The sequence below is a fragment of the Diabrotica virgifera genome, chromosome 8, assembly GCF_917563875.1.
Source record: "Diabrotica virgifera virgifera chromosome 8, PGI_DIABVI_V3a".
NCBI classification, from domain to species: domain Eukaryota; kingdom Metazoa; phylum Arthropoda; class Insecta; order Coleoptera; family Chrysomelidae; genus Diabrotica; species Diabrotica virgifera.
Genome location: NC_065450.1, coordinates 182,959,723 through 182,972,081, shown reverse-complemented (window position 1 = coordinate 182,972,081; position 12,359 = coordinate 182,959,723). Strand labels below are relative to the sequence as shown.

Here is a 12,359-nt window from a genome sequence, read left to right as displayed (position 1 = left end):
CAAGTCTAGCCCTGGCCTCCCCCAGCATCCGCCTCCAAATATCTCTGTCTTTGGCTGCTCTCCTCCAGTCGTCCACCCTCAATATCTATTTAGCATCGGTTTTCACTTTCACACCCCACTGACCAAAAGAACAGTCAAAACAGTGGACCTCATCGGACGAAAGTGCTCCAAGAAAGTGCAAAGAAAAAGTGCTCGTTTATTATGACATGACATGATACAGGCCAAATTCATCTACGAGCTGTGGTCCATCCAACTTATTCTCTAGATTTGGCTCTGTGCGAACAAGTACATATGTCTCCAGCACATCGCTATCTGTGACCTGTATTGTCATAATGAATGACGTTGCAAATTCTTGATGAGGAACGACTTAATTCACTTGTTGATTGGTGGCCTCTTTCACGTAGAATAGTTTGATGTCTACCTCTGACTCCGAAAAGTCCTCAGAAAACTGAAGAAGTGCGATAGAAAATGTGCTGCTAGAGCGCCATAAGAATTAGTATATCTTCATGAATGCTTTACACTTATCCAATACCAGCATAGCTGCAGTTCCGTCTTATCTTTAGAAAACTACTTTAGAATACCGAACAGTGGCAGATCTACATGGAGAATAGGGGAATTGAATATAGAATTAAAGAAAAAAATTGTTGAAACATAAAATATATTAGCTGACATGAAACTTAAACTAGCAGACATACAAATTAAACCCATAAACTCGACAGCTAGGAAAATAAAGGGAACTTATTGCACATAAGTTTTTATCTATGTCTTTTATGTAGTTTGGGTTTATCTATTTTATGTCTTGTGGTTGGTGTTTTATTGGAAGTCCCCCGAGGTAAATGTTCCGCCACTCTTACTAAAGCACCTTCAGAAAACTGAGGAACGACCACAACCGAACACCTAAATCCAATAACTTCAGAAGGCTGTAGCTTCAGAATAATAGTTTTTCAGACCTAGGCCACATCGACTTTTTTAATCTACGCACTGAGGACTATCATTTACCGAACTTTCGTTAAATTTGACTGGGGCCACTTTTCCATAAGGAGTGTTGCGGGGTCCTCTATCAGACAAATCGAGTTTATACATAGTTCGAAAAATTGATCATGTTACATAGCAGATTTTAGAAAACCTTTAGTTCAGATAAATTTATACTAGTAGATATTAGTAGTATCTAGATATTAGCTCGCTACTCGCGAGCTGCTTGATAATATCAAACGTAGAAAGATGGCCTATTTTGGACACGTATTAAGGGGAGACCGATATAATATTCTTCAACTTATTATGATGGGTAAAATCGAAGGACGCAGAGGAATTGGTAGAAAACAGGCCTCTTGGTTGAAGAATATCAGGGAGTGGACAGGTATAAAGAAAGCAGAGCAACCATTTAGAATAGCTCGAGACAGAGACAGTTTCGCCATGTTAATCGCCAACGTCAAGGGGACTTGATAGGGCACGTTAAGAAGAAGATATTAGTAAACGTAAAACTCCTCGCATTAGTAATTTTCTCAAGTATCCCACCATAATTGGTCAGTCTATCTATACAATGAACTGAACAAAAATACATGACTAATAAGTAAGTACTTATTAATGCGTAAATGTATTAATAAATAAATTATAGTAAATATATAATATCATGTAATATCAATACAATAATGTCAAAAAATTCTTGTAGAACCAGTCATAATCAATATTAGATTAAAAATATTATATCATTTTTACACACAAATAACAGGTTTTTAGAAAAACAACAATATCAGGAGTGACTGATTATACGAACACATAAAAAATACCTATATTTAATATAATATTGTGATTCCGTTTCGGTACACCAACTTCTTGTAATAGATTAAGATATCACTTCCTCATGTTAACAGTTTAAGTAGACTAATTTCGCGACAAAAACACCGTGTCCATCGTCGACCAACTAAAAGAAATCGCTTGTTCTCACACACATTCAGACAACTCACACTGTATGGCTCGGAGTCATTCTCACATTCAAACCACTCGCAGTCGACGCCATCGCTTTACACATACCACTCTTTTATGTCTTTACTGTCGCGTTTCTTAGCCTTCATCTGCGCAGATTGCCCGCCGTTCTTGTCGCCGTTGCGCAGCGCTCCGTTGAGCTGGTACTGCGCTTGATGGTGGCCGTTGCTGCTGGATGTGTTGCCGAGAAGCGCAGCGTTGGGGCCCTGTTGGTAGCCTTTTGTTTCCTCTACTTTATAGGAACGATCGCTGCGCGATTTAAACTTAAGGATTACGAGGATAATTAGTACTACGGCGATTAGGGCACCGGCGATTATACCTGAAACAGAAATCATTTTTAATTATGCGTACAATAAATTTTTGAAAAAAGAACCAAACTTAGATTTAGCCATACGGCCCACACTTCCACTAAGGGGAAAATTGACTCATCCCAGATACCTACGGTATCAAAAATATTGACCTCTGGTGGAACTCTTTCCGTGTTATCGAGCTCTAGGTGACTTGGTATGCAGGCGTATCTCCCAAGAATTTTCGTACACATCTGGCCGTTGCGAGTAGTACAGCTTTCTGGATGGTCTTGTAAAGATGTTCATTTAGACCCAACTTTTTTATGCTGTGGAGGAGGTTCTTCGGAATGACTCCAGTAGTAGACATAATAGTAGGTATCGTCTGGGTACTTTGCATTCTCCATTGTCTTCGTATTTGAATTTCCAGATCTCTGTACTTGGCGATATTTTCAGTAAATTTAGTACGTACATTATTGTTGTTAGGTATCGCCACATCAATTAGTGTGGTTTGTCTTGTTAATTTATTAACTAGTACGAGATCTGGTCTATTATGTGCCACTGTTTGATATGTGAGTACAGTGCGGTCCCAGTATAGCTAGTAGTTGTCATTCTCAAGCATACTCGCAGGGACGTATTGATAATATGGGAGATGGTTCGTTTGGAGAAGTCCCAGATTGATAGCTATCTCTTGATGAACGATCTTTCCCGTTAAGTCATGCCGTTCCTTATATTCAGTTACAGCAAATGCCTGACAGCCCCCTGTAAGATATTGGATGGTTTCTTGAGCTTGACATCCATATCGGCATTTGTCGTTTTGGACCTGAGGGTCCTTGACGATATACAGGGTGTCCCGAAAAGATTGGTCATAAATTATACCACACATTCTGGGGTGAAAAATAGTTCGATTGAACCTAACTTACCTTAGTACAAATGTGCTCATAAAAAAAGTCCTTTAAAATTACAAAATGAAAATCGATTTTTTTCAATATATCGAAGACTATTAGAGATTTTTTATTGAAAATAGACACGTATTTTTCTTGTGACAGGAACATCTTAAAATAAAATTATAGTGAAGTTTGTCCACCCCATAAAAATTTTATGGGGGTTTTGTTCCCTTAAACCCCCCAAACTTTTGTGTACGTTCCAATTAATTCATTATTGTGATACCATTAGTTAAACGCAAGGTTTTTAAAAATTTTTTGCCTCCTAGTATTTTTTCGATAATCCAGTTTTGATCGAGATGCGGCTTCTTTTTTAATATATTTACATACAAATTTTACGGGGATTTTGTTCCTTTAAAGCCCCCAAACGTTTGGGTACGTTCCAATTAAACTATTATTGTAGTACCATTAGTTAAACACAGTGATTTTAAAACTTTTTTGCCTCTTAGTCTTTTTTTGAAAAGTCACCTTTTATCGAGATGTGGCTTCTTTTTCAAAATATACCTAAAAATGCAAATTAAAAATAAATTTTCAGATTATTAACAGGTCTCTATAATCGTACTTAACCATATACAAATATGTGGTGGATTCGACAAATATTCAAAATATGTCGATAAACACTGGCTTATCTAAAAAGTACTAAGAGGCAAAAAAGTTTTAAAAACATTGTGTTTAACTAATGGTGCTACAATAATAATTTAATTGGAACGTACACAAAAGTTTGGGGGGGTTTAAAGGAACAAAACCCCCATACAATTTTTATGGGGTGCACAAATTTCACTTAAATTTTTTTATGAGATGTTACTGCCATAAGAACGCCATATGTCCATTTTCAATAAAAAATCTCTAAGAGTTTTCGATATATGAAAAAAAATCGATTTTCATTTTGTAACTTCAAAGGGCTGTAACTTTTTTTGTGTGCACTATTGTATATAGGTAAGTGAGGTTCATTCAACTTATTTTTAACCCCAAAATTTGTGGTATAATTTATGACCAATCTTTTCGGGACACCCTGTATTTCAGGTAATTTTTTGTTGGTACAACCTGATCCTGAATGGCCAGTAATAAACCTTGCGTTTCAGGGAACACCTTTCCTAATGTCAACCAATAGTTCGACGCTGTATTTTCGACATAGTCTTAGCTGACCTCACTGGGATGTCGCCCGTGCAGAGGTTTACCTATCCAGGTGCGCATTTTCCGTCCTTAGTGAGGTGGTTTATGCGCATTTCTGGTTCCCTAAGTTTGATCGGTATTGTGTCATCTTTCAAAAGAACTAAACTATTATCATTATTATTTTTACAATTACACAATTATTCAATTGTTAACAGCATCTTGCCGAATTCCCGTCATACTTTGCCAAACGTCTCTGTCCAAATCATCATCTTCTTGTAAATTGCAGTTATACATCAATCTCCCGACGCTCTCGTTCCACGACCTTCACGGTCTACCCCGATTTCTTCCTCCTGGTGGTCTCCACTGAAATATTTGTCTTGTTTTTATTAAAAATATTCTTATCCCACCAAAACGAATTTGCCTGCCTTTCCGGATTCTCTGCTTGCTTTATCTTTGTTCCCCCCAATCCGGTATTGTCAAACAATGCTCCCAGGTATTTAAATGTTTCCACCTGATTAATGTTAACGGCATCATTGACAAGGACATGAAACCGAGCCTCGCTGTTTACTAACAAATACTGTTTTTGTTGGACTTACTTGCAGTCCCCATTTTTAATACTCATAATAAATTCTAGAAAGCATCCTGGGCTATCACGATCTGATCATCTGCAAAACTAAGAGAGAAAAGAAAGGGTGTTGTCATTAACTGAAGTACCCATTACGCCACATCAAACTTCTAAGGACTGCCTCAATATACAAATTAAACAAAAGAGAAGACGTACTACAACCATCTCTTAGGCCTCTCAGGCCCAAAGAACCAAACTCCTTCAATTATTATGCTAAATTTAAACTACAAAAATTTATTTGTTCATACCAAACCCTTCTTTTAGTGGATCATAGTTTGTCGAATTCTCTCTATCGTGATTATATACACAGAACTCAGAAAATTATGTATTCGTTGAGGGATAGTTGCATACTTTCACAATGCTAAGGGGTAAAATTAGAATTGTCATTCTAGGTTAGTATATTTCGAGATTTTATCGTTGACGCACTGAAAGAAGGTTTTGGTAGGAACTGTATGTACAGTTGTTCTTGCATCCATAATGCCACGTCCGCATTGGTAAATTTTTCATGCGTACCAGCTGTTCGTCGCAAATATTTGTGTGCTCGAAGTAAATTATGCTAGTGTGGACGTGTTCGTCGCATAAAACGAACGCTAGAATTTTCGACGCACTCAACGAACACGCTCCATCGGTTATCGTTTTCGAGCGAAGATCAAATGATTTGAACATCGCGTCTTCACTGGTAAAAATTTGCGACGCAGATCCTTGTGCCCCAATTTCTTGCGACGAACCAATAGTTCAATACGCATGCAAAATTTACCAATGCGGACGCGCCATAACATCCAAAGAATATATTTATTCTTGGATGGTCTGAGGAGAGCGAAATACTGTGTGAAGAATTCTGTGTAGACGCAAAGCAGAAAATTGCAGACAAATTACTCCAGAGAATTGATACCGCTAGGGGCGAGAAATGGAGAGAGACAGTTAAAAATCTAGATTTAAAAAATACGAGTAGACAAGCCTGATTACTGCTTTGAAAACTAGGAGGCAGTAACTCATCCGATCGCCCAACCAATCTAGTAACACCAAACCAAGTGGAATCCCACATTATGTCTACCACAAAAGCACCCCAAAACCGCTTAAACATAATTAAAGTTAAAAAAGATCCCAAAAATTTAAAATACACTTGTCAACTTGAAACATGCATGGTTATAACAGCAGATCCAATAAGATGTAAATTGGAGCTGGAAGGTCAGATAATCGAACAAGTGATGGAGTTTAAATACCTAGGCATCACACTATCTAGCTACGGAAGGCTCGAAACAGAAGTGGAAGATCAAGTGAATAGAGCAAACAGAGCCGCAGGTTGCCTGAATGACACAATATGGAGAAATAAATATATTGGAAAAGAAATGAAAGGCAGAATTTACAAAACAGTCATCCGACCAATAATGACATACGCGGCAGAAACACGACCCGACACAGAGAGGACAAAACAGGATGACAAAAATCGATGGTAAGACTCTATGGGACAGAGCTAGAAGTACATATATACGACGGAGATGCAAGGTGGATAACATTAATAACTGGGTAAGAAACAGAAGAATAGAATGGATTGACCACATAAGCCGAATGATAAAAAATAGGGTAGTCAGGACAGCGAGAGACGGTTCCCCAATAGGAAGACGATCAGTGGGAAGACCACGAAAATTATGGAACGACAACTTACTAGATAGTCCATGTGGTGAGACCGCTCCAGTCTGGAAAAATTTCTGATTCTGTTTCTTTATGGATTCCTATTAAAAAATGTCCCCTTTAAACAAATCTGAAGGGTGCCGGGCGGAATTTTTGGGCAGAAATTGTTTAAACAAATTTTTTAAACAAATAGAAAAGATCACTTTTTTTTACTCCGGAACATATATTTTTAAGTTTTGTGGGTCATTTTAAACAAGAAAGGTATCTCGCAAATTTTCTCAAAAATTGATAGTTTTCGAGTTATAGGCGATTTAAAATATGAAAAATGCGAAAATACGCATTTTCGAGGCCTAAAAACTCATATTTAGATTAGTATTTTTGAGATTGTCAGATACATAAGTTGAAGATTAAACATTCAGCTTCAAGATTCCGAAGAGTGATTGTGTCTAACCTTAATATAAAGCGTTGTTTTTTAATTATTAAATATGCATGTCCATGCGATTTTTTTTGCCGGTGCGGCGCGCTCTATTTCAAAAATCTCCAATTTTCCGCCGAAAGATATTTTTTCTAGATTCTTTGGGATATTCTAAATAAAATAAGCTTCTTGACATTTTTCTCAAAAGTTAACAATTTTAAAGTTATAAGCGATTTAAAATCTGAAAATGCGTTTTTTTGGCATTTTTCGAATTTTAAATCGTTTATAACTTTAAAACTATTAACTTTTGAGAAAAATGTCAAGAAACTTATTTTATTTAGAATATCTCAAAGAATCTAGAAAAATATTTTTCGGAAGAAAATAGAAGATTTTTGAAATAGAGCGCGCCGCACCGGCAAAAAAATCGGATAAACACGCATATTTAACAATTAAAAAACAACGGTATAAATTAAGGTTAGACGCGATCACTCTTCAGAACCTTGAAGCGGAATGTTTAGTCTTCAATTTAAGTATCTGGCAACCTCAAAAATACTAATTTAAATATGAGTTTTTAAGCCTCGAAAATGCGTATTTTCGCATTTTTCAAATTTTAAATCGCCTATAATTCCAAAACTGTTAATTTCTGAGAAAAATTACAAGATACCTTTCTTGTTTACAATGACCCAAAAATTTAAAAATATATGTTCCAAGGCAAAAAAACGTAACCTTTTGTACTTGTTCAAAAAAAATTGTTTAAACAATTTCTGCACAAAAATTTTGCCCGGCACCCTTCAGATTTGTTTAAAGGGGACATTTTTGAATAGGAATCCACAAAGAAACCGAATCAGAAATTTTTTCAGACGGGAGCGGTCTCACCACATGGACTAAGAGGCACATTGAAAAACAGACAGAGTCATGTCTATACAAAAAGAAGAATAAGAAGAAGAAGAACTTGAAACAGAGTCAACCCTTTCACCTGTAAACGACTCACGAAAGCTCTTAATGCAACGAAAACCGGAAAAGCTACTAGCATTGGTAGCATTCATGCTATATATGATATAAAGCACAGTGGCAGATTTACTAGGCAATGACTTGCAAAGTTCTTCTCAGACATTCTTCAGACGGGAAATGTTCCCCATCAACTAAGAGCAAAAATCGTCGCCCCTTTAAACCTAGTGAAAGCTAACAATTTACCAAAAATTTACCCTTCGATTGCACTACTATGTATGGTCTATAAACTTTTTTAAAGAATTAAACAAATGCTATATAATAGGATCAGCCAAACAATACTCCACATATATCTCTTAGAAAAAGCAGGATTTCAACAAAACTTCAGCTGTACAGACCAAGTCCTAGCACTGAATCAAACTTCAAAACCTTATAAAATCGAAATAACTAACAAGATATACAAAGATACGACTGTATAAAACAATCATACGACCGGTAGTGATGTATGATAGCTAAACGTGGACGGTAAAAAAGACAAACGAAGAGACTAGTGTTTGGGAAAGAAAAATCCTAAGGAAGATTTTGGGCCTATGATTGATAAAGCAACATTACAATGTGGGATAAGAACTAACAAAGAGCTTGAAGAACTATACCCAGATTGCTAACATAACAAAAGAAATTTCCAGAAGACTCCAGTGGGCAGGACAACCTCAAAAGACATTATGACGAAACAACAGTAAGGTTGGCATGGGAAGAAATCTCAACTGGAAGAAGACCATGTGAGCGCCCTCGACTTCGGTGGCGAGACAATATAGCAGAGGGACTTAAAGTTATGGGCGTGGAGAATTGGATGGATATTGCGCAAGACAGAGAGGAATAGAGGGGTGTTGTCGAGTCGACTAAAACCCATGAAGGGTTGTAACGCTGAGTAAGTAAGTAAAAACAAAAATAGTCCAGAGAAATAAGGTTTTTGTCGGGACACTTGACCAGCCAGTTTGCAAATGGGTTTTTTGGGTACTATGTATCTAATACATTATAAATAGAAAAATGCCCGTCACAGTTCAGATGAGAATTTCAGTTATTAACAAATAAGTGTCAAAAATGGTAGTTTTTTCGTTTAAATCGCTACAGGTAAAAAGAGGGTAATTAAATATATTATTTAGAGAATTGATCTTTTAGTAGAGGAGCAAAGGTTTAAAATGGCAGTTTTTAAATTTTCGTCTGATCATTTTTTGCTTCGGAAATTTCGAAGTTAAGCTAAAATTTGAAAATGAAAAACTTGATATAACTTTTGCGAAAACGAACTTAAGACTTTGATGTTACAGGAAAAGTAGAGTCAAACAGTTCGTATTATACACAAAAATTTTCAGGAAAATTCGTCAATTAGTTTAAGTTTTATTCAATTTGATTTTTGCCAAAGATTTTTTGCAATGTTATTGCTCAGAAAATAATAATGATACAGTAATTCTGTGAAAACCATATGAAGGAAGAAGACCTATATTTTCAAAGTATTTAAAAAAAATTGATAAAACTCATTTTTACCATTCCTAAAATATTTTACTAAAGTATGGTCATTTCTGGCTTATAAGTAATTTGAATAACTTTGTTAATATTGACTGTAGACTAAATCTCCCTTGAGGATTGAAAAGCTGGTATTTTTACATGAATTAAAAAAACACTTTTCGCCTAGGTTAATTACGGTTAAAGTTAACCACTTTTTTTATTTAATTCACAGTTACTTCTATATAAATAAAATTCTCCTCTAACAGTGTAAGGCACCATACTAATCCAAAACGACTTTTTATATGAAATTTTACACGTATAGCCTGTAGAACTGAGGATATGTTGTAAGCTATTTTTCCTACCCATAAGTTATAAGTGGGGTAGCCACCCTGACATTTTTTTTATTTTTTTGGATAAAATTGTCTACTTTAATTTTATATGATGTAGCATTAAAAAATACATATAACCCTTAATTTTCACCCTTTTATCAAAAACCCTCTTTTTATTTATTTTTAATAGCCATCTATATATTTACGTCTATAAAATTCTCCTGCCACAGTGTTAGTTGCCATACTCTTCCGAGCTAGCTTGACCGATTTTTATGAAATTATATATGTACAATGTATATATATTTGGTAGATCTGAGAATCGGTCGTAATCTATTTTTCATATCCCTGAGTAATAAGGGGGGTTCCATCCTAACATTTTGTAATGTTAGGTGGGGATATGTGTACATAACGTACTCTACAAGGCTACGAGTAGGTACATACAAATTAAAAAATAATAATCAAAATCCATTAACAAGCTCCGGATATATTAATTGCAGCATATGTGTGAAGAATCAATTTCATTTTTTGAGTGCATGGATTTTAATAATTCCCCTCCACCGACCCCGAGCCGATTTCATTAGGACGTCATTTTAAAAGCTTTATTAACCACTCTGTTGAAGCTCAACGTTTACTCAATTTTTTACACGTAAAGTATATACTTTGAAGTTAACAATGGCTCTAGCTAGGTTCCTTAATTGTTATAAAAAAAGTAGCTGTGAATTAAATAAAAAAACGGATAATTTTGACCTTAATTGATCTAGGCGAAATTCTTTTGTGATAATTTTTGTAAAAATATCAGCTTTACAAATAATAAAGTGAATTTGGTCTACAGTTAATATTAAAAAAGTTATTCAAATTATTTATAAGCCAAAAATGACTACTTTATTAAAATATTTTTGAAATGTTAAAAATAACTTTTGTTGATTTTTTATTAAAAATAATGAAAATATTGGTCTTCTTCTTTTTATTATTTTCTGAGCAATAACATTGCAAACAAAGCTCTGTAGGATAAACAAATTAAATAAAATTTAAACAAATTGACGAATTATCTTGAAATGTTTTGTGCATGTGAATGTTTGACTCAACTTTTCATGCAATATCAAAGTCTTAAGTTTATTTTCACAAAAGTTATAGCAACCTATTTATTTTCGAAATTTTTTTTTCGGACCAAATTGAAAAACTGCCATTTTAAACCTTTCTTCATCTATTAAAAGATGAATTCTCTAAATAAGATATTTATTTAGCCTATTTTTACCTGTAGCGATTTAAACGAAAAAACTGCCGTTTTTGACACTTTTATTTGTTAATACCTAAAATTCTCGCCCGAACTGTGACGGACATTTTTGTATTTATAATACATTAGTATATTTGGTAATGGTATATTTTTGCCTTATTTCCCTGGAGTAAAAAGTGTGTGGCTGCAAAGCTCGTATTATGTAGTAATTTTATAAAAATATATTTACCTATAATAAGAGCAACAATTTCAGACGTTTCTGAATTGACCCTTTCAGGTTTCTTCGGAGGAACCGGCTTGTAATTATACGGATTCTCTTGTTGAGGTGGTATAATCACATGAGGCGGAATCTCTTTTTCTGTAGTAGTCGTAGTGGGTGCAGTTGGACTAGAGTGAATTTCAGTAGTAGTGATAGCCACAGTAGTTTCAATTCTGGTCGTTTGGTGTTCTGTTGTGGTGTCTTGATGTTCTGTTGGTTTGAAAGTTACTGTGGTTAGATTTACCATACCGCTTGTTGTGTGACTTGGTATAGTCGATTCTTCTTCGACTGTATGTTTGGGACTTGAAGTTTCAGTCATTGAGCTACCTTCTACTGATTCTGTAAAAGATATACAAAAGTAAATAAACATACTACACTCACTGTCACAAAATTCCTCTACTAAAATTTTTTTATTAATTTCAAAAATATATAACTTTATTATTTTGTACTCCAATTTTCAAGATTCTTGCATCAGTTTGTAGGTATATATGTTACCGGCCAAACCCGATTTTAGGACAAACTAGTTTGGCCTAGGCCAAACTAGTTTGTCATAAGCGCGTTAGGATAAACTAGTATGGCCTAGGCCAAACTAATTTGTCCTATCGCGCGTAGGCCAAACTAGTTTATCCTGATATAAATACACACACTTCAGGCCAAACTAGTTTGGCCTAGACCAAACTAGTTTAACCTGATATAATAAAGACTCACATTTCAGGATAAACTAGTACGGCCTAGTCTAAACCAATTTAGCCGAGTCGAAAGTAATTTAGCGAACATTTAAGGACTTTTACATGCGGGGAATTTCCAAATCACGTCCCAACAGGGATGGCAAAAAACATTATACATCGATATATTGTATCATATATGATACATCAAATGAAGATATTAGATAAGAATATAACTCAATATTATTGTTTGTTTGTTACGAATAATTATAAATTAAATAAAAAATGATTATTTTTCCAAGAACAAAGTATGTTATTCAATTTATCATTTATATTAAGCCGTACTAGTAGTTCGCTGGATTACTTTCTTCTTCTTGGCTTTTTCCCATTATCAGTTTGCCTTTTTCTTCTTCCGTAGCACTCTA

The 12,359-nt window shown here is 35.0% G+C and overlaps 1 protein-coding gene across 1 annotated transcript in view; it reads right to left on the bottom strand.

The window, feature by feature from the left end:
• Nucleotides 1-1,721: 1,721 nt before the first annotated feature.
• Nucleotides 1,722-12,359, bottom strand: part of LOC126890321 (neurexin-1-like) — a 758,564-nt gene continuing 747,926 nt past the window's right edge. Inside the window, exons 22-23 of the mRNA XM_050659185.1 lie at nt 11,240-11,608; nt 1,722-2,302 (exon numbers count right to left, since the gene is read on the bottom strand). Of these exons, the coding sequence (XP_050515142.1) occupies nt 2,022-2,302; nt 11,240-11,608 (650 nt within the window). The 3' untranslated portion in view covers nt 1,722-2,021. The remainder of the gene's footprint in view (nt 2,303-11,239; nt 11,609-12,359) is intronic.